Source organism: Artemia franciscana, chromosome 17, assembly GCF_032884065.1.
Source record: "Artemia franciscana chromosome 17, ASM3288406v1, whole genome shotgun sequence".
NCBI classification, from domain to species: domain Eukaryota; kingdom Metazoa; phylum Arthropoda; class Branchiopoda; order Anostraca; family Artemiidae; genus Artemia; species Artemia franciscana.
Window position 1 is genome coordinate 41,899,068 of NC_088879.1, and position 27,802 is coordinate 41,926,869.

A 27,802-nucleotide genomic window follows, 5' to 3' on the forward strand; every position below is an offset into this window, starting at 1 on the left:
GAGCATAATATCCGTTTCGAATGCAATACGTACAATCACTGCACGAGTTGGTAAAACCATTGCATTTACCAACCAGGATTTAGATTTCAGTACATATCATGTCACCATCTTAATGTTGCTTGTTTAACCAAATGGAAAATTGAGGCACCATCTGTAAAATCATGGCAGGAGTCGGTAAAACTGCTGCATTTACAGACCAAGTTGGATATTTCTGTAAATAAAATGTCAGTATATTCGTGGTCATTATGAAACCGGACAAAGAATTTTACCGACTTAATTTTTTTTTAATCCAGTGATAAAAATCACTGGGGAACGTCCCGCCTCCCCTCATACGCGACGGCCCTGACCCAGGGATCCGATTTATGAAATTAGGATATATAGAATTCATTCACTTAGACAGGAGGGATGGACTGCATAAGCAGAAAGTAAAGCTCACGATGAATAAGGTAGCTGTTGGGTTATGTTTAGGCTGGAAAAGTATTAATATTACAACGCTAGTTGTTCTTTTTATGACAAAAGTGGAGAGCATTAGTCATGCAAGTATACATCCATGTAGAACCGACTGATGAAGGTAGTAGCTGTAGTGAATTTTACTTAGACCTACAATAACAAATACACAGGGTCCCAGGTAGAATGATCATATTTTATTTGGAGATTTTAATGCCAAGGTCGGTCGAAACTGAGATACATGGTTATTTGGTGTAGGAAAAGAAAATCGTAATGGTTAGAAACGATTGCAATTTCTTAGCTATAACAGTCGATTTATGACCAATACAGTATTTCGTCATAAACTGGCCCATAAGTTGCCATGGTATTCGTGTCGTGGTTAGCCAGCTAACCTTATTTATTATAATAGTGTGAATCGAAGAATGGATGGACTGATACAAGATACTATTGATGTTAAAGGTAAAATTGAGCTAAGCTCTTTAAAAGCAGATTGGTATATTTAGCATCAAAGCTTTCATATTGGGGTCGTATCAGACGCAAGTTCTACGGACCCCATCCCATTAAATTCCGTTCTAGCCTTCCCTCTTTCACATACCAAATTCTTTGTTGCTTTCCTGTACATATGATACTATGCTTGTTTATGTACTGAACCTAATTGCAGATTAATTTTTCGTGAAAAAATTAATATACAAAATCATATGTTCTCTGGGGTATTTTGAAGAGGGTTGTTGTGCACGGCGGTCTTTGCAATTTGTAATTTGGCTTATTTAAGGGCTAGCTACTAATCTTTTATTGCGAGTATCGACCAAAATAGCAAATTATTTAAAATTAAGAACTTACTGGAAATTCCAGATTGGAAGTTACGCCAGATTAGGTTTGTTAGTTTCGAAAAATTTCCAAGACTATAGTCAATTCTGGCGTAAGTCTGTATGAACTAATAGTAGTATGGCAGCCTATCAGAATTTATGGGCCACTTCATTAGCCTACATTTATGGAATCCCTATAAGCTAGGCATACTGTGTTTCTAAACTGGAGTTTATTTTGGCATAACTTTGCCCTAGATAATGTTTGCACATAGTAATGAAATATATTCTGGTTTATTTATTAACTTGTTAACAGTCATTTTTAACAGATGTTTCAGTCATTGTGCCTTTCAGCATTCTTCTTGGTAAAATTCTAGTTTAGCTGCTTTTCTCTATTGGGGAAAGGGATAAGTTTTGAAAAACAAATCTTTCAGGTATGGTACTACAGACAAAAGTAGGCTGTCTCCCGGGAAGATAGGCTGTCTCCCATTCTTCTGTAATTTAGTGGCTGTTACTGTCACACAAACTAGTAGTTAAATTTGAAAGTTTATGGTGATGCATAGGTTCCTTGCTTTTATTGGTAGGTTATTTTAACTAGGCCTACTGTGAAGTAAAAACTTCCCATTTAATTTAAGGTCTTTTTATAGCATATTGAATGGTCACCTAAGCTACCCAAAATCATGACAATCCTGTGTTATATTTCTTCTGTGTATAAAACAGGCTAATGGTGTGCCAATATTCTCATGTGAAGGAAATGCTATAATGACCAAAGAATAATACCATTAAGCCTGTGTTCTCTATTCAGTGCTCTTCCTAAATGCAAATGTGAAGAACCTACCTGTAATCCCTTTCCCTCTTGATGACAATGACTTTTGATAGCCTTTAAAAATATTTGTGTTATAACAGTGACATCTAGCCTACCATCACAATTGACCCCCATTCCTTCCCTTAATGATACCAAATTTGTTCTCTTAATGATGTTCCTATAGGCTAGTAAGTGTGTTGGCTATAGTCCTGGGATGTAGACATCAACACTATAAAAACATTAAAACAAAAAATTCTTACTTTGTAATAGGCAGGGTATTTTTATTCATGATATCATTATGTTTACTTCCATTAATATCAGCATTCATAAAATATCTTTAAATAATATTTAATATTCATCAGGTCTGAAATACTTTACAACCAGATACAGGCTACTTCAACTTCAACTTTTTCTTTATTCAACTTAAAAAATACACAAACAATATTATGCCCCAACAGAGAGCAGAGCTTGTAAGGCTGGGACAGTGCCAAAACATAAGAAAAAACATCAACATCTCATCATAATAATGATTTCAAAATATAATGATTTTAACAGATTAAGGAACCTTTTCACAAAGATACACAGCCATCCAAAGGGAAAAGGAGAAAAATGTGCTGAATTGATATATATAAGAAGACTGCTGTATAAATATCAACGAAAATAGCATATGGCTAAAGAAAACATTTGATAAATTTCATAGTATATCCAAAGGTAAAAGTACTCATCTGTGTATATTCATACTTTTACCTTAGTTCCTCCTTTGGTTAGTAATCATCTTCTATAAAGTCATCCAGAGTACACTCTAAGTCAGGATTCTTTCCTGCCCTTGGAAGATTTTTTTTCAGATATGGCTTATGAGAACCAAGAGAACCAGCTAATCTTAGAAAATCAACAATCTAATAAAAGATCATGCTATGTGCTCATTGATGTGGTAGCAGCAAAGTCTGGGAGACACAACAGAGAAAATGGATATGAAGATAATGGTGGAAGAGAAGAAAGGTCTATTGTTGACCCTACTCCAAAACAAGTTTGCTTAGAAAAAAAGATAAATTGAGAGAGATACTAAAAAGTTTCCCTTTTCTTATGAACTTGGCTGTAAATCTAAAAAATGCTCATACCCATGTTGAAATTTTCTAGTGAAGAATTCAAGATAATTAATGACATATCTTAGAGCAAAGAATATAAATCAAGGTTAGTGATGTTTGATTCTTTATTGAACTTACTGGTTTAAAGAAGAACCATTACCCAAGAAGCTGCATATAGGAAAAAAAACTACTGTTTGGTACAGTCTTCCTAAGAATTTGAATGACAACCCCACACTTGCCTGAAAAGTTAAAAATATGTCAGTTTACAAGTTTACATTCCTTGGCTGTCTAGGATTAGGTAAGAATGACAAAGAGATTTTTATAATCAACTCAAAAATTGACAGGGATGCTCTTGGGAATGAGCTAAAGGATAGAAGAGGCCTAACAGTAGCAGGACAACCAAACAAAGCTGATCAAAACCTTGTGATGCAGCACATTGAAAGCTTTCAGATAGCATTTCCACACTATCATCAAACTGATGCTCCAAATGTTCAGTACTGTTCTCATGATTTTAGCTACAAACTCATGGCAGAAGAATTTAATGAAAAACATCCAGCCAATAAAACCTGTGCTGAGCCATATAGAAAAACTTTCAATAGCATGAAAGTATAATTTTGCATGCCCAGAGTGACAGCTGTGATATTTTTACCCTATCAAAAGAGATAGTAGGGGTAGCAACAACTGCTGGTACAAATGGTGTGGCAACTGAGGAAGAGACATAGCTGTATAGAAAGCACAGAAATCTTGTTGAACAAGGGTCTATAGGGTTTTCTGAAGATAAGCAGAAATGTCAAAAGAATTAAATACCATATTGCTTTGGACCTAAAATGAAGTATTATTGCTTCCCATCATGCACAGCAAAAAGGAGGCTTTTATTTCTATCAAGACTTGTATGTTTTAATCAAACATTTGCTCCTATTAAGGCCACTGGACAAAAGCAGAACCTTTGCATTGTTTAGAATGAATCTCCACCATGATACAATGTACCTAATATAGATAGTGCCTTCCACAAGGTCATAAATATGAACAGGGATATCTTGCACTTTATTTTTTATGCTGACAATTGTTGTACCCAGAAAAAAAAATTGGACAATTTTCAGTGAGTTTGTACTGTTAGTCAACAGTGAAGGTGGAAATGGAACAACTTGTATCAAGTATCTAGTGAAATGTTACACACATATGAAGGTTGACTCCATGCACAGATAGATTGAATCTCCAACCCAAAAGGGGATATTTTTGACTTTGTGGGTTTGTGGAACAACACAGAAAAAAGTAGGTAAGTCATAGAAGCTGCAAAAATGGAGATGGAAGACTTCAACCAATGGAAAAGCTTGAAAGCTCTCCACATTGTTACAAAGAATTTGGGTGTCACCATTGATGAATTCAGTGAATTCTATTTTAAGAAGAGATAACATAATCGTTCTTAAAAACTAGACCTGATGCTGAAATAAGAGTAAGCTTTGTGTCCAAAAAGCTGTTTAGTAAAGTGAAGAGTAAAAATCATCGTGCATTTTGGCAATATATATCTTCATTAACACCTTCTATCAATATGCCAAAACACAGCCATGCTTCTTGGCTGCCTGCAGCATTACAGTGATTTTCTTTACGTTTTTTACCTTTTCAAAATGTTCAAATAAAAGTATTTGATGTATTGGAAAAAAATATATTTTGATATATTTGAATATATATATATATATATATATATATATATATATATAATATTTATATATATATATATATAATATATATATATATATATATATATATATTTAAAAATATATATATTTTCAAATATAAATGTTTGAAATAATTAAAAGTGCTGCTTTCATCAACTCACAATTTGTGTCTACTACTTTTGAAAGATACTTAACATTATTTATTTAAAAAACAACTTACTCTCTCAAATATAGCCTAAGGCATAATATAGTTAATGGTAGTGGGCTAAGTTAATAGAAAGTGAAGCATTATGTTTATGAAATACATATTAACATAGTATGGTTTATAATATAAAACACAAGAATGCACTTTCTATATAACCAGAAATATCAAAATTAGAATTGCATTTTGTTTTTTGTTGTTTTTTTTGCAGATTCTATGTTTTTTATTTATTGAATGAAGACACATTCAAATACTGTAATTTTTGCTTCAAAGCATCACTTTTCTAGTTTTTTATTCAGTAAATCTGTTAACTGCATTTTTATAATCAATTGAACTAGCTAAATCACTTGCTATTGATAATACTGAAAGGCTAGAATCCACCATGCAAAAAGTGATGTTGCAAAGTAGCAATGCTACTTGGCAGTTTTCAAATTTGTTGGCAGATTTTTTCTGAAAATGCTATTTTTACATTTAAAAAAAAAACTTTGCTGAAAGAAAAGTTGTCAGAACAAAATTTGTGCTACTGGCAGGTTTTGGCATTCTGTCAAATTCTGCTACTGGCAACCTTGGAACTTTTTTCATACCTGACTAGACTGTCTTCTTGATGCATTGAACTTCTTAAATAATTTTTAATTAACTTTAATTTGCTAAATCTTCTTTCACACCCAGCAGGTGTTGTTGAAAGAGTACAATAGATCCTTAGTACAACACAAACATTAGGAAACACATCAAAAGATCCCTTTTGTGAGTAAATTTAAATAGAATTGAGGTCTGTAGAGTCAATGTCAGTTAAGTGATCTTGAAAAATCAATACCTCAGTGAGGAGTTCATTGGGCCTTAAATTTTATGGTCAGTGGTGTTGTTTAGGGGGAGGGGGCAGCTGCCCCACCAACAATCTGGAGAAAAAATTAAACACGAAAAACAGGGGTCCATTATTCTTCATAAAATGTTGCAAATTAATGTTTATAGAAATAGGTGACCCTAGGTAATGACAAAATTCAAAAAAGGTACTATACTTCTTGTTTTGCAATGTTTCCTCAGGTCAATTTTTCCCCCTGATAGATAAAGGCCTTTTACTTCTTAAAATCTATCAGATCAAGATAAGATTTTCTTGTTTCAAAACTTTCAAAAATGAATATTAATCCACTCCCTACATCTGCAAATAGGACAGAAATGGAACCACTGAAAAACCAGAATTTCTTTTAGGAAAGACAGAGGAAAGAAATCATAAAAAAAGAAAATCAGAAAGTGCTTTTTATAATAATATTCATACTGTAGCTAGATAGGTAAAATCAGTTGTAGTTGAGTCATAGAAGTTAGTGGGGGAGATCAGCTCCAGGAATCATTTAGTGGTTTTAATTATTTACTTTCAAATATTTAAGTTAAAAATCCAATACAGTTCCAAATTTTCTTATTTGTAATTGAAAGGCTAATAAGCACTGATGACATGCCTTTCCTTGTGTTTTGGATTCACATACTAAACCATAGGTGTAGAGCTGTCTATGTACAATACCATGCTGACTTCTTGTTATTTTTACTTTCCTAAATATTTCTTTTAACCAGCTCCAAAAAAAATTGGCATAAATGTAAGGTATGGTACTGAGCATTATTCCTAGTATTTAGTCACATTTCATGTAACACCAGTGCTACTTGTGTGACATTTGTCTCTGCATCAGCATGCTGTATGAAATGTCTGCTATCAGTTTTAACATTCAGCACTAGGAGACCAAGCTTCATTGGTGAAAGGAACCTTAGACATAAAAAAATGTTCAGTATCCTACCCTTCTGGAAATGTATGTAATGATTTACACACCAAAAAAAAACTTGTGTAATTTACTAGATTTCGTTTTTTTTATCAAAGATACAAAGAAGAAGGTAATTTTTAAACCCTATGTGTCTATTTTGTCCCATCTGATTTGCATTCTTGGCAAGTTTTAATCAATGTAGAGTTTCAACCACAACACTGCAAAGAATTGTTCAAATTTTCTGGATATTATTAATTGAACAAAGCTCAACAAGAATTTAATCAATCACGCATTATTTTTTTCGAATACTTTAAAATTAAAAATGCTGTAGCTGTTTCAAATGTAAGGAACATTTCCAGGAGGATTATAAATTAGATATAAAAATTAGCTAAAATTAGTTAGATATAAAAATTAGAAATTAGTTTTAAAATTGAGTTTATAAATGAGCCCATAATTAGCTTTCTATGATGTCCATGTTTCTGGACCAGCCTTTCTATTTTAAGAATCTCACCCAAATTGCACTTTTAGTGTACCTTGTGGCACTTTATGTCTAATATACAAAAAAAGCAATAAGATATTAGGCTAAGTTTTTATAAGTCCTTAAACAGCTGTGTATGATGTTCCAGTACCTCAATAGGGACAAAGAAAAATAAGAGGATATATCACTGCTTCCCGTGTAAAAAAGTGGTTTTTTCTTTTTATTTAATGAGAGGGGTTGTAATTTTTTTTGTATAAGGTTTCAACAATATCAATATAAAGGGTGTACTTTTTTGTTTGCTAAGATGTTAGTTTCAGATCACACGCAACTGAATGATGCAATGCACAGAGCTGTTGGAATAGTGCTTAGAAGAACTATGAGATTTAATCTCCCATCTTGGTCGCGGGAGTTGAAAGAAGTGGAAGGGGGATATGCACTTTAATATTAATGACAAAGGTGGCAAAAAGGCAAAGCTTCTTAAAATCACCATTTTCACACAAGCTTGGTTACAGTCCACCACCAACGTCTGCAGCAAGTTATTGCTGACAGCCTGCATTAAAATCTGAGTCTACTGCTTAAATTATGTTTGTTTGATGCTTGTTTATTGTTTATGTTTGATGCTTGTGCATTGCAAATCTGAGTCTACTGCTTAAATTATGTTTGTTTGATGCTTGTTCATTGTTTATTTTTGATGCTTGTGCATTGCAAATCTGAGTCTACTGCTTAATTTATGTTTGTTTGATGTACTGTTCATTTTTGATGCTTGTGCATTGTGAATTGTAAAATCTGAGTCTACTGCTTAAATTGTGTTTGTTTGATGCTTGTTCATTGTTTATTTTGATGCTTGTGCATTGCAAATCTGAGTCTACTGCTTAATTTATGTTTGTTTGATGTTTGTGTATTGTTTATTTTTGATGCTTGTGCATTGTAAAATCTGAATCTACTGCTTAAGTTATGCTTGTGCATTGTTTATTTTTGATGCTTGTGCATTATTTATTTTTGATGCTTGTGTATTGTAAAATCTGAGTTTACTGCTTAATTTGTGTTTGTTTGATGCATGTGCGTCAAACAGTGCATGCATGTGCATGTTCGTTTGTCTATTTTGTAATGTTTTTTAGTTTAACCAAGCAACGTCTTTGCTAAATAGTAACTTTTCTTGGTTATCACTAGAAAAAAATTTCCTATTGAAGACTTGCAGAAGGAACAAGCTATTGTCACTTTTTAAGTGCTTGGTACACCCCCTCCCCCATAAGATGGAAGAACGCATGAGCAAGTAGTCCTAGGATTAGAACAGCTGTAAATTACTTATGCAGAATAAACACGTTCATAGGCTTAGCAATGAAAGATGGCCAAAATTTCAGTTCCTTAACTATTTCCATAAATACCAGTTTTGTCCAGCTCTCAACTTTGATGTGTTTTATGACGCTATTAAAAGATTCAATTTTATTTGGTTATAACAGGCTAATAAAACCAATAAAGGGCAGAGCTCCTTATATCTTCAGCCCATAATTAACTTTAAAAAAAGCAATAAAAGTTAAACAAGAAGAAGAAGAAGGTATCAAAAAGGGTTGGATTTGCTCCCATTACGTCTTCTTATTGTAACACAATAACAGAAAGTTAAGACAATCTTGACTTTGACCCTCTTGCCCCTTCCCCCCCCCCCAATAAAAATGTGGGAGTCATTAGCTAGCTTTTGCTATAGCAATTAGGTCATTACTAAGTTCACTCAGTCTGTTTCCACTCAGAAACAAAGCTGTTGTTCAGGTTTTTTGCACTTTCCATCCTGATTTTTCAATCAGTTGCTATCCAATCTGTAACTCCCTTTATAGAGTTGAAAAATCTGTCCTTAGGAGATAATATTTGTGATTCATGTTCTGAAAATAAGCTTGAATCTTCAAAAATATACAATTTGGCATTTTTGCACAAAGATCATGTAGCATATGTATGTTTTTTTTATTCTTGGGGGCTATTGTATCAAACCAATTGTCCCAGAAGATCAGGAGAGGGCTCATTTGAATGTAATTTAAAAGCTCTAGTGCCCTTTTAAATGGCCAAAAACAATTGTGCCACAAGAAATTAGTCTTTTCTTCTATTTTGTGGCGTTAATTCACAATAGCATTTAAAACATTCTGACCACTATAATAGCTTTCTCAACATAAATTAAAAGTTTCCCTCTATTTTAGAAGATGAGAAAGGGGCTCCTCTAGACATAAATGAAAAATTTTAGTGCCTTTTTAAAAGACCAAAAAGATTGAGCCATGGGAAGGTGGCATTTCCTGCCATTTTGTGGCATCAGTTCACAATTTTGCCCCAAAGAGGACCAAGTTACTATCTTTTGAAAATTCTCAGATAGTCGTTCCATTTAAAAGTACAGAAAAACTATATATTGAGCTTCCCAGTTGCAGAGTGAGTAATGCGACATATTGGTCTATTCTTTTCTGAAAAGTCGTTTAGCCTATAAAAGATAAATGGTTAATATTGAGTTACAATATTGCTTAATTTAAGTAATTTGATTTGGTTTGTTTTTTGTGAAATTATGTTTAGTGGTACACATCAGCTATTATCAAGGAGGGACAGTGGGTCATTGTGTTGGCACTGATGGGAGGGGGGGTGTTAGATGCCTAAAAGTGTGCATTTCAAGTTAATTTCAAGTTAAACTAATTAACTAAAACAAACAGAGACTTCAGCAAACAGGAGTAGGGCTAACACCCTATATGCCTTTTAAGTACAGAATGTTACTTATGCATTACTGAAAACAGTTCTTATTTGTCATAACATCAGAAAAAAAATCATCATATTAACCAAGATTACTAAAAAATGCTAATGAAACACAGATGGACGCTTTAATAATGATGATATTCTTTCCTTAAAGTCTGAGTATATTTGTATTTATTAAACCTATAAAATACAGATTTTTTACAGTGAATCTTGTTTTCAGTAAGGCACAAATGGTGTTTTGTTCTTTAGAAGAATGGTGGGCGTTAGCCCTACTCTGGGGGCTATAGTTTCCGTTCTTTTCGAGTTAAGCTTAACTATTCATTGGAATTTCTGTTTGTTTGAGGTTTCACTTCAATATTGATATGTGTTTGCTTGACACTTTAATGTGTAGTATAGTATATTTGACACAAAAAAACCGCAGGGCCATGACCACAGAAAAATATACGAATACAATTATAAAAAAAGGAGTGCCTTTTGTTTAGTTTAACATTTTTTAATGTGTTCTTGAAATTCCAGCTCTAAGCTCTAAGTATTCCTGATGTATTGCTTATGCACCTTTCTGACAGTCCACATGCACATAGTTGTTTTTGATTTAGTTCAACGTCTGCTTCAAATTTCTCAGGTGTTACTTAATTAAGCTTAGTTTTAGAAGTAGTGGTAGCTGTACTAGTGGCAAGAGTAGTAGTAGTGGTAGTAGTAGTATGCAATTAGATTTTGATCAGTTCAGCATTGCCCTCAACATACCTTAAAAGTTTTAACTTAATTCCCTCAGCTGTTACCGAGATATTGCTGATGTACCTTTTTAAGAACCTGAATGCACATACTGAGTTTTTATTTAGTCCAAAATCCTTGTCAGTATTCCCTGCAAGTTTGTCATTAATACCCTTAGCCTTAGATGTAGTAATCGAATTAGTAATAGGGGTAATAGTTGTCGTAAGCATGAAGTGCCTTTTTTGTCGGTTCAAAATCCCCTTCAGTGTATCCTGAAAGTTTCAACTTACTAAGGTAGCCTAAGTTATTCCTTAGACATTGCTGATACGCCTTTTTAACAACCTGTATGCACATAATGTGTTTAGATTTAGTTCAGAATCCCCCTCAATATTCCCTGAAAGTTTTGACCTCATAACCTTAGCTTTAATAGTTGTAGTACTAACAGTAGTGGCAGTATTAGTATGCACATGGTGCTTTTTGGTTAGTTCGGCATTCCCCTAACACAACCTGAAATTCTTAACATAATGCTTTAAGCTGTTCCTGAGAAATTGCTGATACAACCTTTTCACAACCTGTATGCATCTGGTGTGTTTTGATCTTGTTAAACATCCCCCTCAATACTTCCTGCGAGTTTTGCCTTAATATCCTTGGCCTTGGAAGTAATAGCAGCATTGGTAGTAGTAAGAGTACTAGTAGTAGCATTAACAGGAATAGTAATAGTAGCATGTTCATAATGCTTTTTGGTTGGTTGAACATCCAAGTTAATATCCTAAGTTTTTCCTTAGATATTGCTGATTTGCTTTTTCAATAACCTGTGTGAATAAAGTGTGTTTCGATTTCCTCATCATTATCATCATTTTATTTATAACCCATCACTAAAAATTGGACACAGGCCCAGAAAAAGACAGAGTAAAAATCAAGGAAAACAAAAAAGAAACAACACAAAGGAAAACATACTTTGACAACTACAACAAAGGACAATCAGAAATAACCAAGAATGGGCAGACTTTTAGCATTTAGTCGAAAATTTTGTTTAACATCCCGTTTCACATTCACTGAAAGTTTCTCCTTAATACCCTAAGCCTCAATAGTAGTCGAGGTCGTAGTAGCAGCAGTAATAGTATGTCTTTGGTGCCTTTTTGTTAATTCAACACCCCCCTGAACATGCCCTGAAAAGTTTCAACTTACTCTAAGCTGTTCCTTGGATATTGATGATACCCCTTTTCGACAACCTAAAAACCCATTTTTTGATTTAGTTCAACATCACCTCGAACACTTCCTGCTAATTTTTTCCTAATTTTTTGTTAACTTTTTGCATTTGTGCCATATGTATTTTCGTACTTGTTGTCACGTAAATTTTACCAGTGCATAAGATCCTATAGGCTAGGTCGTTTGTAGATTTGATCTAATTATAACCTATGCAAAAATACTGGTTTAAGCACAAAATAGCTGGCCTTTAGTAGCTTATTGCTATGGTGAGTCTCAAGCAGTAGTAGACAAAAACATATAGACAGGTAAATAAAATAAAATTTACCTGAAATTCAAGCATAAAAAGACATATGCTCTTATTTTCATCATTATTTACAAGTTAGTGAGGATTAAACTGTAGAACTGAATGACATTTTGTATTTCAAGATGTCTGAAAGTAGGTTATCTGTATCCACTAAAAATTTATGCTTAAAGATTGTAGCTCTGGACATATGCTGAGAAAACGGCACATCTTTGTCAGTGTTACGACGCTTTTGACAAGTGTATGCATGTCAAGGCTTACCCTTCTTCTATTGACGTTTTGCCTCCTATGAATTTTTAAGTTGTTTGCACAGACCTCTTTCTTCATTTTTAATATCTTGGACAGCTAAAGCTTAAAGTAAAATTTGTATGTATCAGAAATTTTGATCTAATGCTTTGTGTTTTGCAGGAACAGTTATTAGCCGCAACACTTGAATAATAAGAAAAGAGTGGCTTTTGTATCATGAGAAATTTTTATAAGTGAAAGGAAATTCTTGTCTAAACAAGTATTTATGTGAAGAAGAATGCTGATTAAAAACTTCACATCAATACTAAGCCTACCAGAAGATATTTATGATGTGATATTTGCCTTTTTGTCACTTGAAGACGTTTTCAATTGCATGCAAGTCTGCACAAGATGGTGCTATATATTAGAGAAGGGAAATTCTGAAGTTTGGCGACATCACAGTTTGAAAACTCTTCCAAGTGAAGCATTAGGATCTAAGTTATTGAGTTCTTTGACCTCACACAAGTCCAGATTAAAGGCCTTTAAATATGCATGGAATCCAAATGACTGTTCTCCCCATGTTTATATAAAATCGAACGGTTTTACGCTTCATAGAAACCCAATTGCTCAAAGTACAGACGGTGCAAGGGGCAAAGTTGGTTTTAAAGCTGGAAGACATTCTTGGGAAATAACATGGGAAGGGCCTCTAGGAACTGTTGCAGTTGTTGGAGTAGCAACTAAAGATGCTTCTTTGCACCAAAATGGATATCTTGCTTTATTAGGATCTGATGATGAAAGCTGGGGATGGAATTTAGTTGACAATGATTTATTTCATAGTGGTGAGGTGCAGGGGAATTATCCCCAGTTCAACAATCCTCCCAAATATCAGGTATGTATATTATAAATGGTAAACTAAGCTTAAGATTTGTAGAAACTCAATTACAGGAAGATTTTTGAAGCAATGCATACCTTCAAGGCTATACTTTGGATTTTTGTTTAAAAAATAATGACATGTAACTTCCTGATCATTCAGAAACTTGGTCAAGGATGTTCAAAAGATCGTTTTACTGGCATATTTTAGCTTTAATCCATTTACCAAAGGAAATGGCTCTCTAGACTTCAGCTTAAAATCTGCTTTAATGAACAGGAAATAAATAGTTTGATGAATATAGTTTGGGTAAATGTATTCAAGAATATATATGGATATTGTAAAAATAGTAATTTAAACGCAAAGTAATTACCTTTTTCTTCTAAGACCATAAGTACCAGAGGTGCGCGCGCGTTTAACCCTTAATAAGTGGAAAGTCAGGTTGAGGATTTTTTTTGCAAGAAACAAGGTTAGAAACACAAGACAAATCAATTTCTTTTTCTCCGCTTTCCTCGGGTATCATTTTGATTGTTCAGGAGGGGGGGTCAACATTTTCCTATGTATTTTTCAATTTGAAAATATCTTTTGACCAATGAATTGGAGAGACGTGGTATTCAGGGGTGGATCTTTTTTATCTTAATTCTTGCCTAGAAATCAATTGAGCACATTATGTAACCCATTTATTTATTAACCCATTTATTAATTTAGTTTATTAGCACATGTTGTTAGTGAATCAGATTTTGCTAGAATGTGTTTATTCTAACCTGCGGTAATATGATGAGAAGAGGTTACAAGAAGTAATTAAAAGTGTGAGAACAACCAAAAAGTAGAGCTCTGAATAGAGTGAAGTAGAGAAGAAAAAGTAGAGTGAAGAATGCATCTGTATTGGATTCCAGTGGTATACAGCTGTGATGAGGTGTTACTGGTAGTAGTTAGTAGTTAAAAGGAAATATAGTATGTATATATTACTAAAAATTTGTATAATTTAATTTGAAAAGGAAGAATTTACAAAGAAAATCTTACTTTGCTTTTTCTTCTGAAAAAAAAAAACAATGCAGAAGCTTGAGGGGAGGGGGGCTTGGCTGATTTTTGAAGGATGAATTGATGTTCCTCAAAGTAAAAATGATAGCGAAAATTAAATCTGACTGTTGGTCAACTAGAAACTTATGCTGCCATTTATATTTTTTAAAATTAGGAAAAATTGTAAAATTTGATTTTAAGTGAAAAAATCTCCATAAGAATCTATGTTTTTTTTAGTATTAGGCAACAAATTAAAAGGAAAAGAAACGTGTTTGTAGTAGTAATAGTAGACAAGTTTAATAGTAAAAACTTAGTAGCTATCGCTGATTTGCGTTTCTTTACAACATATTCAAAATCAAACTATCAGTTTTGCAATTTTTATATTTTTTAAAATTAGGAAAAATTGCAAAATTTAATTTAAGTGAAAAAATCTCCATAAGAATCTATCGTTTTTTTAGTATTAGGCAGCAGCTGGCACGTACGCAGAAATTTTTTTCGGGGGGGGGGGGGACTTTCGAAACAGCAGATACAAAGTAGCACTTTTTTTATTTAGTTACTAAATAAATGCAAAAGCACGTATATCGGAAAATACACATTAACTTTAATCTGTAGTATTGTAGTGGATGGGGGGAAGAAGGCTGAAGCCTTAAAAGTACGTTTTAGGCTCAGGTTATGTTCATAGCGATTTAGAACCAGTGATTAATCTATTATATCCCACTTAAAGGGAGATTTTGGGGTTAACAATGCAATATGGGTGCTGTGGGGGGTAGCTCTTCTATTGCGAAAACGTCGATTTTAATGGAAAATGATAGTTTCCGAAATTGATCCATTAAAAGCTGTACTTTATCCTGAAAAGGGGGGGGGATAAACGCCCTAATACGAAGGATAATTCTATTTTGCTGTGGAAAGCAAACTCTCTTTACGAAAAAAATAACAGTACAATCGCTAATTACTTCAAAGAGGGTAAAAAGTTAGACAGAAAGTAGGTTAATAATTGGGCAGTGTCTTGACCGGATAATTGCATGCTTTAAAATCTCAAGAAAAGACTTCACACATGCATCTAGATTCTTAATAAATGTCCTACTTTTGCCAGAAATCCTAAGAAACCATGGGGAAATTAAACATTTTACAAAATTTCGGGGGGGGGGGAGGCGGGCCCGAAGGCCCTCCCCCCTGCGTACGTGCCAGGGTAGCAAATTAAAAGAAAAAGAAACGTGTATGTAGTAATAGTAGTAGTAGACAGGTTTAACAGCAAAACTTGGCAGCTATCGCTGGTTTGCGTTTCTTTACATCATATTCAAAATCAAACTATCAGTTTTGCTATTTTTAGCTATCAGTTTTGCTTTATTTATTTTCATGGGTCAAAAACTAGTAAAAAAAAAGCTAATTACAAATAGCACCAAAAAGATAAAAAAAAAAATAGCGCATCTCTCCTTTGAAGATGTAGTTGTATTTTGGAATCAACAAATTATTAATGTTTTAGTTTGTCACTATCAAATTTTTCGCTATCAGTTTTGATTTATTTGTTTTTACGGGTCATCTTGGCAACACTGGCGAGAACGTGGTAGCTTCATAATTTTGAAACCACTAAATGAAAAATCTCGTAGATTCGCGCTTTTTAGGCGTGAACAGACCTAGCTATGGCTTCAACTTTTAAAAACTTCGGTTCTGATGTCTTCTTTAAGTCTTACTTGCATGTTATAGTAAAAATCACAGTTTTATCTTTGTTTTAGATCATTTCTAACGAGAAGCTTTTCGCTTAAGAGAAAATGCCTCATTATAGTTAACCCATTTTATATCAGGGAAGAGTAGCATAGGGTAGCCCAATTTATGTACTATATTGTTTGATAGAAAGCTTAATTCTCTTTTCTTTCATTTCTGTCCTTTTAAGAGATATTATACTTCCTCGTGACTAATGTATAATAAAAAGAAAAATAGTTAGGTTTGTTTAGTCCTTGTTTTCGATCATAAACGTTAGTTTATTTATCTTCTTTTTCTTTTACTCTTAGATTGGTGACCGAATCCGTGTGATCTTGGACTGTGAGGAGAATACCCTTGCCTTTGAAAAGCATTATGAATTCTTAGGAGTTGCATTTAAAGGTATGCTTGATCACGTAATCACACTTTTTTTTTCATACAATAATTCAGTCCAAAAGTATCTTTGTCAATCAAATAGAAGCTGTATGAGTCAATATTGTGTTGTGAACCGAAGCAGACTTCTTTTCCCAGTAATAGGGAATTCGTGTGTCATCATTGATATATAATTTCCTTGGGAAGGGGAATTTTTCAGGGAATTCAGAGGAAGTTAAGAGGAATTTTTCTAGGAAGAATCTCTCCTCCCTTTGCCGTAGGTAAGAGTGTCAGTGGTGATAATTTCATTAATTTCTCCTCCTCCCTACGGCAAAGGGAGGAATCTCTCCTCCCTTTGCCGTAGGTAAGAGTGTCAGTGGTGATAATTTCATTAATTTCTCCTCCTCCCTACGGCAAAGGGAGGAATCTCTCCTCCCTTTGCCGTAGGTAAGAGTGTCAGTGGTGATAATTTCATTAATTTTTCAAGTTGCCATTTTGATTAATCATTCCTACGTGGAAGAAATCATGAAAATACTTAAAGAACGTTTCGTCGACTAGTGGTTATGACTAAGCAGCATCTCGGAACCCGATTACTTCTGTCAGTTTTGCAACATAAGGGCATGTATTGTCAAATTCACCAACATTAGCAGAAGAATATTTTTTTTCTGAAAAGAAGCCACAAATAGTGCTTTCTTAAGTAATCTCCAAGTTACAAAAGTAAAGTGGTGATTAAAAAAGCATACCCTAAGGTAATCTTGCGCAGAGTTAGAACATATAAAACGAGCTTCTCCCTTCTGTCCAAATGAAATTGGAATTGGACTGAAATAAAGCCTTACTCTCATTGACGGGGATTCTGCCGACGAATTTACAGATTTATCATATTTCATCTTAGAGAAAATTTGCAAAGAAGTGTCACCTAAATCTCAAACACAGCCGGACAAGCTGGACTTTCAACTAGCGTGAAGAACAAGCAAGTCTTCTGTAGCCTTGTTAAGACCCTCCTAAGGTTTCGCCTTAAGAGGTGATTCGGAACTAATAGGATGTTAGGAAAATTCAAATTGGGAGGTTGGGAGGAGGTGGTTGGAAACTTAAAATACCTACACAGTATGACTAAATCTGATGAAGACCCTGTGTCTAAAATTACCACACGCATTGCTTGTACTGGAAACACCTTTGACACGTTAAGGACAGGGTTCCCACCCGGTGAAAAAAAGATTGCTAGATTTTATTGGTTTTCTTGTTGATTTAGTGATTTTCTTCAATAATCTAGTGATTTATGTGCTTATTTAGTGATTTAATTTTTTGGTGGTTTAAAAAATCGCAAGAAATTGTGATAAGCTGCTATGATTGGCAACCCTGGTTGAGAAACGCATGCAGAGGCGCAGCGTACTGCCTAAAAAATAAAACTCGGAAGCTTTAACAGCAGCAGTCTCTCCTTGCTGATGTACAGATGCTACTTATGGGCGTAAACTAATCAGCTGGAAAAGTAGATAAAGCGATTTTAGAGTAGCAATCTCAGATGTGTCCTTGACGTGTGCCGGAAAGACAAGACCACAAATACCTTGAACACAAGATCACAAATATCTGGAAGACACGAAACAGTCACTTGTGAGTGACAAACTTAAAAATAGTTGATGGTATTATGGAGGGTGAGGCAGCTTACCCTATTATGTTTCGTGTTCGTTCATCTTGGAATTAGAAGACATTGACGCCAGAGAGTGACACTTGAATGTTATATCTGAAGAATTCTGTGCTTTCAAGGTTGTACGGTAAAGATCTTTCGTTCAAAGTGCTTAAAAGGCCGTCAGAGAAGGCACCGTTGCCGTCTTATCCGCCTGCCTGTGTGAGAAGATCTAAGTTTAATAAGGCTTAACGTGCATTATTCCCGAAGAGGTCCTCATGCGCTTCTTGCAATCCACAGCTTTTTTCCTTTATAAAAACGCGCCAATCAGTCGAGAAATTCTTTTGTTGATTTGCATTCCAATGATTTCTACTCAAACACTCTAATAAGAATCTACATTGATGAAGGAGGAAAAAGATGTTTAAAAAAAAAATCAGTAATATAGAAAATATAGTCAATAATGGCTAAAACAGTAAGCCAACCAGTAGATACTAAAAACCAGACCTTAAAAAGGCAAACATAAAAAAGGGCAAAGAACACTATAAGCTTAGTGCTTTTTAACCCTTCATGATCGTCAAATTTTAATGAACTTGATAACACGCATCATTGTTAGAAGGCCTGGTTTTGTAAGCTATTTTGAACTCACATCTAAGAGTCGAAATTGGAATTCAGAACTGTTTTATGCAGCTCTTTTGAACCCGTTCAAGTTTATGCCATAACTTCAACAGCATTACGCCATAATTTTCTGTTCAATAATTAAATTATTGATTGTATCCATAGGCTTTCTTTTGACCATGTCTCTAAATGCAAGTATAATTATCATATATTTAAACATTTACAAAAAATACAGTGAAAACAGTTAACCCAAACAGTAGACTGTTTTATGCAACTTCATGTTTCAGAACTGTTTTATGCAGTTCTCTTGAACCTGTTCAGGTTTATGTCAAACTTCAACAACATTACGCCATAATTTTCAATTCAATAATTAAATTATTGATTGTATCCACAGGTTCTCTTTTGACCATGTTTCTAAATGCATGTATAATTATCATATACTTAAACATTTACAAAAAAAAAAAACGGTGAAAATAATTAACCCAAACAGTAGACTGTTTTATGCAACTTAGGACTGCAGGACTGACGCAGGGACCATATTAGTCAAGAAGCGTTGTTAATCCAACTACTTTATTAGTTTAATTTGTGCATCTGGTAAAATTAGTGCAGTAATTTGTGTCTGATCTCAGGTCCTGACAGTAAAAAGATTACAAAGCTTGAAAAAATGCCAACTTTCTCCAGATTCTAGATGGTGTTGAGGGTTCTTTTGCCGACACTAGTGCTATTTTCCACTCTTATAAGCTACCCATACTCTTTGTTGCGGATGCTAACTCTGGAATATTACCTCCTTGCGAAAAACTAATTTCCTCGTTGTTCAATGCAGGGGAGTTTAATTTTCCTATATTTTGTAATCATCTATGGAGATTATAGAGATGTAGTTTTTATTTCAGTCTGACATCATTTTTGTGGTGTTTTAGGCTAGTTTGCGAAACTCCCATAAATCTCTTTACGCAGTAAACCTTTACCATTCAGATCAATTGAGATAATAGATACTATTCCTGGATCAAAAACTTCAAATGGTGATTGTTCCTCAAAACAAAGAAATTAATCTGACAATGACAAACGGATCTATGACCAGTAAAGGAAACGAAGAAAGCAAAAATCAAACGAATAGTTCGCCCGTATAGAACAAGGCGTCTAGAGCCTAGAATAAAAAAAAGAAGGAAAAAAATAAACGTTACAATCTAAAACTAAGTAATGTAAATAAAAATACATATAAAACTAAAACAGACTAACTAAAATAAAGATATATACAATTACTCACATACACAATTGCCTGCTACCCTCTTGAACATCAGAAAAATAACAGTTACTTTTATGATGTTCAAGAGAGTAGCAATTGTATATGTTAGTAATTGTACATATATTTATTTTACCCAATCTATTTAGTTTATATATATATATATATATATATATATATATATATATATATATATATATATATATATATATATATATATATATATATATATATATATATATATATATATATATATTATATAGTTTATAGATTTATGTGCATTATTTTTTTTTTTTTGGTTTTATTCTTTTTTATATGCTGAAGAAGCCTTGTTCTATATGGGCGAAATACTCGTTTGATTTTTGTTCTCTATATTTTTTAATAGATGACAAGTTCGGCTTTAGATCTTTGATTCTCCCTCACTTGACAGTTTGTTTCAAAAGTTTATTTTTTAATTTTCGGTCACTATGTGCAGGAGCTGTTTTTACCAAGCCATACCTTAGGCTGTGATCATGATGTGTAGAAGTCAAGTTAAATGCGAAAATCTCTTTTGTATAGATTTTATCTTATCATATTAATATTCCATGTAGTTGTAGACCTTATAGACCTTATAGTGCTAAAGCGTTTGAGTGATCCGGAAACAGATATTTTTAATCTCCCTCCTCCAACATGAAATTTGAAATACTTATACCCACTCTTTCTGTCCCAAGTACTACCTGACAGTTTCCAGTGCATCCTCCAAGCCATTCCCCAAATATTTTAGGTATGTTATTTTGATAACCAGGATGCACATACTGTCTTTCGATTTATGCCTGTTCCCTCCACGCAAGTCAGAGTTCGAAGTCCACTTGGCCCTCCAACACTCATGAGAGTTTCAACTTGATCCCTTAAGATGTTGTCGCTTTTTCTGCATTCAAAACCCATGAAGATTCAAAATAAATAAAAGAGAAAAAACGCATTTATCTAAATGGTGCCCCAGGGAATGCTGTACCTGGGGACAAGAATATCCCTTGCTCTCGCCGTCCTAGCTACGCCACTGCATACTGCCTGCAAAAATTTAAAACAATTATATGACTTTCCAGAAAAACCTTGCATCAGGGGCATAATTTGCTATGGGGTAGGGGGCAACTGCCCCTCCACACCCCAATTTGCCCTCTCAAAATCCCAGTTTGGTTCTCAGCTGAAATTTAGTTTCTGCTATCTTGTTAAAAGTAAGATAAGCCTACATTATCAAGCATCCAGAGAAACGCGTCAATTTTCTTTAGTATGTATCATTTTCACCATCTTCTTCAAGGTCACTGTTGATTTCAAGTATAAAAGGAAATTTGCAGAATTCTCAATTTTTCTGGTTACTCTAGAATCGAAGTTCTGGTTCGTCAAAGCCAGGATTCTATATTCACCTCCTTTCTTCTTTCAGGACTGCCAAGGAAGAGACTCTTCCCAGCTGTTTCTGCTGTGTATGGTCATACAGAAGTTTCAATGGTCTACTTAGGGGAACCTTTGGATGGTTAATTTTTTCCTAACTTATTTGTTTTGTTGTTTATTTTTACCAGAATTAGGCCAAATTGATTTACTGTTTTAAAGAGTAAGTGTAGGAAAACAAACAAGACACATTTTGGTTATGATCTACCAGTCATTTGGAGGGAGAACTCTGGAGGGAGATGCAAAAGTGTATGTTGTCAAATTAGGGTAACCTTTGATTGTTAATTGCTTTTTTTACCGCAATTGGGTGAACTAGTTGCCAAATCTTTAGACTTTTAATCAATTGACATAAGTAAAAAAAAGAAGTATTTCACTGGGTTTTTTTTTTTTTCAAATCTGCTGATGAATTGCTGAAAATTTTTAGGATTTTTAATATGTTTACTTATGATCTTAAACGCAGACATTTTGTTGAAGGATAGTGTTCAAGTATTGTTTAAGTTGTTAAGTTCTTTACTTTGGAGCTCACCCAAATGTTTAGCCGAGAAATGGTATTTGCCTGTTACTGTAATATGGTTCACGACCTCAGTAATTTTGGTTTCTTTGTCAAACAATTATTACTTTTTGTTCTCGTATTGAAATGCTACAATTCTGACGATCATTCCCATGTTTCCTTATGGTTTTCATCTAATTTGTCACTTTTTTGTGTTTCAAGTTCCTTCCCCCATTCCCATAGTAAATTCTTGTATACTTGCCTGAAACATGATTTTACTGATTTGAAAGTCAGTAAAATCAGTGAAAGTCAGCGCATACTCCTTTATGGAAAAGATAAATTGTTTTGTTCCCCCTTACAACTCCAAGCTCGGTCACCTCCCCCCTCGCCCAAAACAAAAAATTACCTAAAATTTTTTGAATGGACCCTCCAGTTGTGAGACAAAACAGGGCACAAAACTATGTAGACACTGTGGAGAAAATAACCGTAAATTCAGAATTTGTAGTGAGAAAAGATCACCTCCCCCTCCCTCGTCCCCCTGTTAATTGAATTCTGTATCTCTTTTGTCGTATAAAATTGTCTAATTTCGATCTTTTCTCCACAAATGTGACTTTTGCCCTTAAAAGGATGTCAATATTTTTATTTTTATCGACGAAAGAAAAAGCCTAACGTTGGGCTCGAATCGCGACCCCAGGCTGGAGGTTAGATGCTCTACCATCTGGTTTACTTAGCTAGTTTGTTGGTTTTATAACTTTTTACTGTTAATATTTATAAATAAGTGGGTTTCCTATAAAAGGCTTTCTCAATAGTAAGATATTTTTGTATAGCTACTAGCCTTCTAGTGAAATAGAAAAAAGACGTTAAAATAACTGTCAATTAAAAAAAATGTTCAATAACAATTAAATTAGTAATAAAACATCAAATTAGAATTATACATGGTAAGACAGTGTGGTCTTCGTAGTCACTTGGGTTAAAGGAACAAACAGTCTAAAAACTGGAAGAATCTCAAAATTATGTCAGCTCACACAGTGAACTAAAAGAAAAAGGGTTGAATAATCTCCACTGAAAAACCCACTCTTGCCGTAACAGAAGAAGAAGAAGATAATCTAAAAAGTGTAAAGTGTAGATTTGAATCTAATAGACTTAGGGTGGTTCAATTATGTTCATTTGGGTCCTTTTTTATTATTTTATGTGATTCTTATGATCTCCTTTTTTTCTTACGTATGTTGAATGTACTTCCCATTTTTGACAAGAAACTAATAAAATTGAAGTGACCTAAATTCTTTTACTTTCTTATTTTAATATGAACAGTAGGCTATAGTCAAAGAAGAAACATAGCAGTGAACGGAAATATTTGTGAATTTAAGAAAAATGTTTGCTGAGGTAATTTATTTGTCTGTTTTGGTCTCAAGCCACAGCCAAGGTTCCTGGTTTATCCTTATCCCTGAACTATTGTTATTGAATCTAAAGTCTTCTCTTGATCATCATATTCTATGTTTATTTAAATATAATTGTGAGAAGATCTCAAATTCAGTAAGAATATCTCAGGAGTTAAGAAAAACCATATTCATATTCTTCATGGTTCACACTTCTCCATTTCTTCACATTTCTATTTCTTCACAACTTCACATTTATTCACAGTTCTGGTAGTAAAAAGATATCTTAACTCTTAAGGCTTGCTCAAAGACGTTCCTTACCTGGAATTTGTATTTTTCTTCTCTAAATTTTGTCAATATACAAGGTCTATTCTGTCTATAAAAAAAAAGACGCTTGGAGACTTCTTAAAAACTGTTGTTTGGGGTTTATAGCACCAAAGGACCAAGGTCTTTGGGCACAACCTTAGGCAACCCTTGGGTCCAGTGTCTAGGACCTGCAGCAAACGGATAGAACAAAATAAAATGCTATTCCAGTTCTGTATTGCCACTTCTGTATTAGTCCTGTACCGCCACATACCCGGATATACTCTACGACCATTTCTTAGAAATCTGAATACTTTATAACGGTGGTTCATTCAAGGTTGCTTTTTTTATATTTGAGTTTTGTTTTAGAAGAGAGCTTCTATAGTCTATTCATACAATTCTAATTAATCTAGTCTATTTGAGGAGAGTCCAATATGTTAGTAGTTGGGAAGAGGGGGTTTCCCCCTCCTTCGCCTGTACCCTCCTCTCTAGATTTTGAAAAATATTTTTAATGGGGGCATTACTATTGGAATTTGTTTGTATATTACTTTTAAGAAATGACCAATACACCTCGTATAGATCTTGAAAATTACGTTTTGCCCCCTTCCCCTTAAACATTCGTGATTAGACGTTTTTTAAAGTCACATTTTAAGTGCATAAATATATAAACTTGAGGTTTTTTACGGCTAAATACGCCTTAGGAATAAAGGTAATACGTCTGAGAAACTAAAATTAAATCAATAATCCAATATTTACTTCATAAAGGGAAACCTCACAGAGACAAAATGGGCTTCTTTTTCGTTTGGTCGCATTCTGTAAAACTTTGGTTACATGTAATAACTGTCTCTTTATTATAATTTTCCATTCTGCTAAATTTAATTTCGCTTCTATCACTTTCTGCTTCTTCTTGAAGGTCACCGTCGATTTTATTTACAAATTGAATCAAAAGAATGTTTGTTTATATAGAAGAAGGCCAATGGTCTTGGACTAGACAATATGCTTAGCTTTTTGAAAGCTTAGTTATTTTATATCCATTAATTGGCATAATTCCAATTTAATGGACAATTTAAGTCGTTGATAACGTGTGACGGAGGTGAAGTGCTTCCCGTTAAATGCGTATCTAACCTTAAGGTCATGAAACCGTTCCAAATAATGTTGTTGTAGAGAAAACCAGCTTTAATTTTTTCTTTGGCACATTCAGATGTTTTATATAGAAACAGAAGGACTATTTTTGATGTTTGGCTCATCTTCAGGCCTGAGGCTATTGTTAATGCCAGCCGAAGAGTTGTTCTTAGCCAAGTGACTATTACGCTATATTTCAATTCCTTTGTCTCTGAGGACAGGGGTTCGAGTCCTGGTGTCGCTGGTTATTTGTTTTGGGACGGTGTCACTAGCGTGACTCTGTAAGCTCAGCCAGAGTGAACCCAGTTTTAAATGGGTACCTGGAGAAATCTGAGAAAAGTAAACAGAAAGGGGATGTGATAGCTGAGGATGGCAGACCCTCAACCCCCCATTGCATTTCCTGGCTGAGGGACCATGAAACGAAGATCAGTATCGCCGGTAGGGACTGTAAAGTCCAGTGCCGTATTCTTTACCTTGTTTTTTCTTATCAAATCTGGTTGGGTTATAGGCATGAAAAAGCAGTAGCGTGTACTCTTTTGTGAGGAAAGAAAACACATTTTTCCCCTCTCCCCCGAACTCAAAATCACAATTCCTCTTCACCCACCCATAAAAACTCTTGGAAGTTTCGACTCGAATCTCCAACTATGAGGTAAATCATTATGCTTGCTGCCTATGTGCAACCTTTTTAAACTGTGTGCAGCACTTGATAGCCTTTAAGCTTCAGACATGAAATATAAAAACGTATACTCCTCCTGATCATCGAAAAACAGCTAACTCTCATTGCAAAAGTACTCGGATACATATCATGGAATTGTTTCCAGATTAGTAAATGGCTGGGAGTTCCGGGCACTTAACAATTAGCCAAATTAATGCTCCAACTGCCATTTTGGGGTGCTATCCACTGAAAGCTGGTGGTTGGTGCTCGTGTTGACTTGGTTGTATCCTCTATTATCAACTAAAACACGGTAATGAGAGCATTCAAGTAGTTTGGAAATGCAGTCCAATAATTTTGCGTTAAAATGCGCCCAGGTCGTGTCTTTGACACCCATCACATTCTACACTTTGCTCAAACTCAGGACTCCGACATAACTCTCTGGTATAAGCCGTTTTATTATTTTGTTTGATATCCACTATTATTAATTACGGCCTATCCTGTCCTTAGTTATTCTACAATTATCGTATTGGTTTTTGGCCGTTTTTCTTTTAGACTAGGCAATCATGTATTGCTTTACCCCCCTTCCCCTTGAAGCCGAACAATTTCTTTGGAAATCATCTTGAATATATGCCTCAATTTTTAAAAGAATCCACGTTTCAGAGCTACACCGTCGGTACCTTGGCTTCTAGCATCCTAATCTTAGCTCTTAGCTCCTATCCTTCCTATCCTTTAACCTTTTATAAAGTGAGCAACACCCTGCACCTTGGCTTTAAATTAAATTAAATAAAATAAAAATTTTAAATTAAATAAAATTTTTAAATTAAATTAAATAAATTGGCTGTACCTTGGCATTAAATTGCGTCCACCGTCCTTACCAGCAGTGCTACACAGATGGATAAAGCTATCCACTTGGGAAATTTACGCGGTACCTAACTGAGCTATATGTCTTCGTTTACTTCTAATTTAAATGATTTAGTCTCCTCAACATAATTTTCAAGCCTACTGTGGCACTCAGAACTCTCGAACTATCTGAAACTTCACTAAATTAGCTATTGCTCATATTTCGGATCCTAAGATCATTTGCATAATGGAAGCTGAGCTGAGTTTTACCTCCTCTTTTAATACTATACACTCCCACAAAGTTGACAGTGTTTCCTAGGTCGAAGTAATCTGTATAAAAGAGGTATAGAACACGATCAGTGTTCTCCGTGTTTATAGTTTTTATCTTTGGTGTTACAGTGTTTGAAAGTCTTTGAGAATAACTATGAGCAAGCATACTTGCGCTATGAATTGTGCATGTTTTGTTTTTATTTATTTTTTTTTAATACAAAAAATATAAATTCCTTAAATTAGCTCAGGCATAAATTCTCACTCCTGTATGTTGAACAAACAGTTTCTACCACTAATAAGAGTGGGGCTACCGCCTCTATAATCCCCCCCTTGTGCTAAAGTGCATTTATACTACTCTTAAAAGGATATGTCTGTTGAACAGAGCGTTTTTATTTTTGATAACAAAAAAAAAATAATAAACAAAAGAAAAATAATAAAAAAGAAAAATATTCAAAGTCTTGCTCAAGCTTCCAAGAAAAAACAATACCTTTTTTAGAAGAATGCTCTGGATCCATTCCTGATGGTTTCATTGATTTTACACAACTTCTTTTCAAGACGGTAAAATCCGGGCAAATTTTACAAATCATGGATTAACTTGCGAGGTGAAATATAAATAGATCTTTAGATCATCTGTCTGACGCCTTTTCTAAGTATAATAAATGATATCGTCCAAATTTGTCTTTAAACATTTTCGTTGCAGCAAAAAAATTCCAAATCGCTAAAGCTTTATTTTTGGTCAATACCTCCTGGAATTTTATAGATTCTCCCTTTGTTTTAAATATGTTTTACTAGAGAAAATCGTGTTGAAATTTTGGCTCCGCCGAAAAAAAAAATTTCTAGACAGTTCCATTGCCTCTAAATAGAATGTGTGCCGGTGATTACTCTTGTTTTTCGATAGAATCTTGAATGGCAAATCGAATTGTATTTTTTTTCGCCTTGGGTGACTTCATGCAATGTGACCTCCGAATGAAAAGATAAATAAAAGGAAGAAATGATGGCATGGATGGTCAAAAACGGCCATACAGCTGAAATTACAGCTGAATTACGGCCTGTAGCTTAGAAATATCTAGAAATAAACAAGTGAGGAGGGAGATTCTGGATAAAAACTATAGTTGATTTAGTCAGAAGTTTCCTAACCATTGTCCGTTTATATTTCCAAAACTTCTTTTTTTTTGAAAGGTGGGGAGGGGCTCAGTACTTCCTGGCTGGAAGATACATCAAACTAAAACGAGAAAAGTTTTGTTGGGATTGACAATTCTTAGGTTTCCTCTCCGAAGACAAAAATGCTTTTTCTTTGATTTGATTGAAATTTTCACAGGATGTAGTCTCTAGTTTAGGAATACTAAAAATAAAAATAAAAGAATTTGGCCTTGTTTTATTAAAGAGGCTTAGACAAATTAAATTGTACATTTGTTCAGATTGCGAAAAATAAATTGCCCAAGAGCAAAATATGATATTTTTCTCATGAGAAAGTCTTGCTGAAAA

The 27,802-nt window shown here is 34.2% G+C and overlaps 1 protein-coding gene across 2 annotated transcripts; it reads left to right on the forward strand.

The window, feature by feature from the left end:
• Window positions 1-1,246: 1,246 nt before the first annotated feature.
• On the forward strand, window positions 1,247-23,031 carry LOC136038252 (F-box/SPRY domain-containing protein 1-like). 2 transcript variants are annotated; one of them, XM_065721365.1, is made up of 4 exons: window positions 1,247-1,321; window positions 12,589-13,294; window positions 16,303-16,393; window positions 21,257-23,031. In XM_065721365.1, exons 2-4 carry the CDS (start codon window positions 12,704-12,706, stop codon window positions 21,349-21,351), a joined length of 777 nt encoding a protein of 258 aa, XP_065577437.1. In that variant the 5' UTR covers window positions 1,247-1,321; window positions 12,589-12,703; the 3' UTR covers window positions 21,352-23,031. The 2 variants fall into 2 exon arrangements, with proteins under 2 accessions (XP_065577437.1, XP_065577439.1); XM_065721367.1 differs by having other exon boundaries at window positions 1,297-1,366.
• The last annotated feature ends 4,771 nt before the right edge of the window (window positions 23,032-27,802 follow it).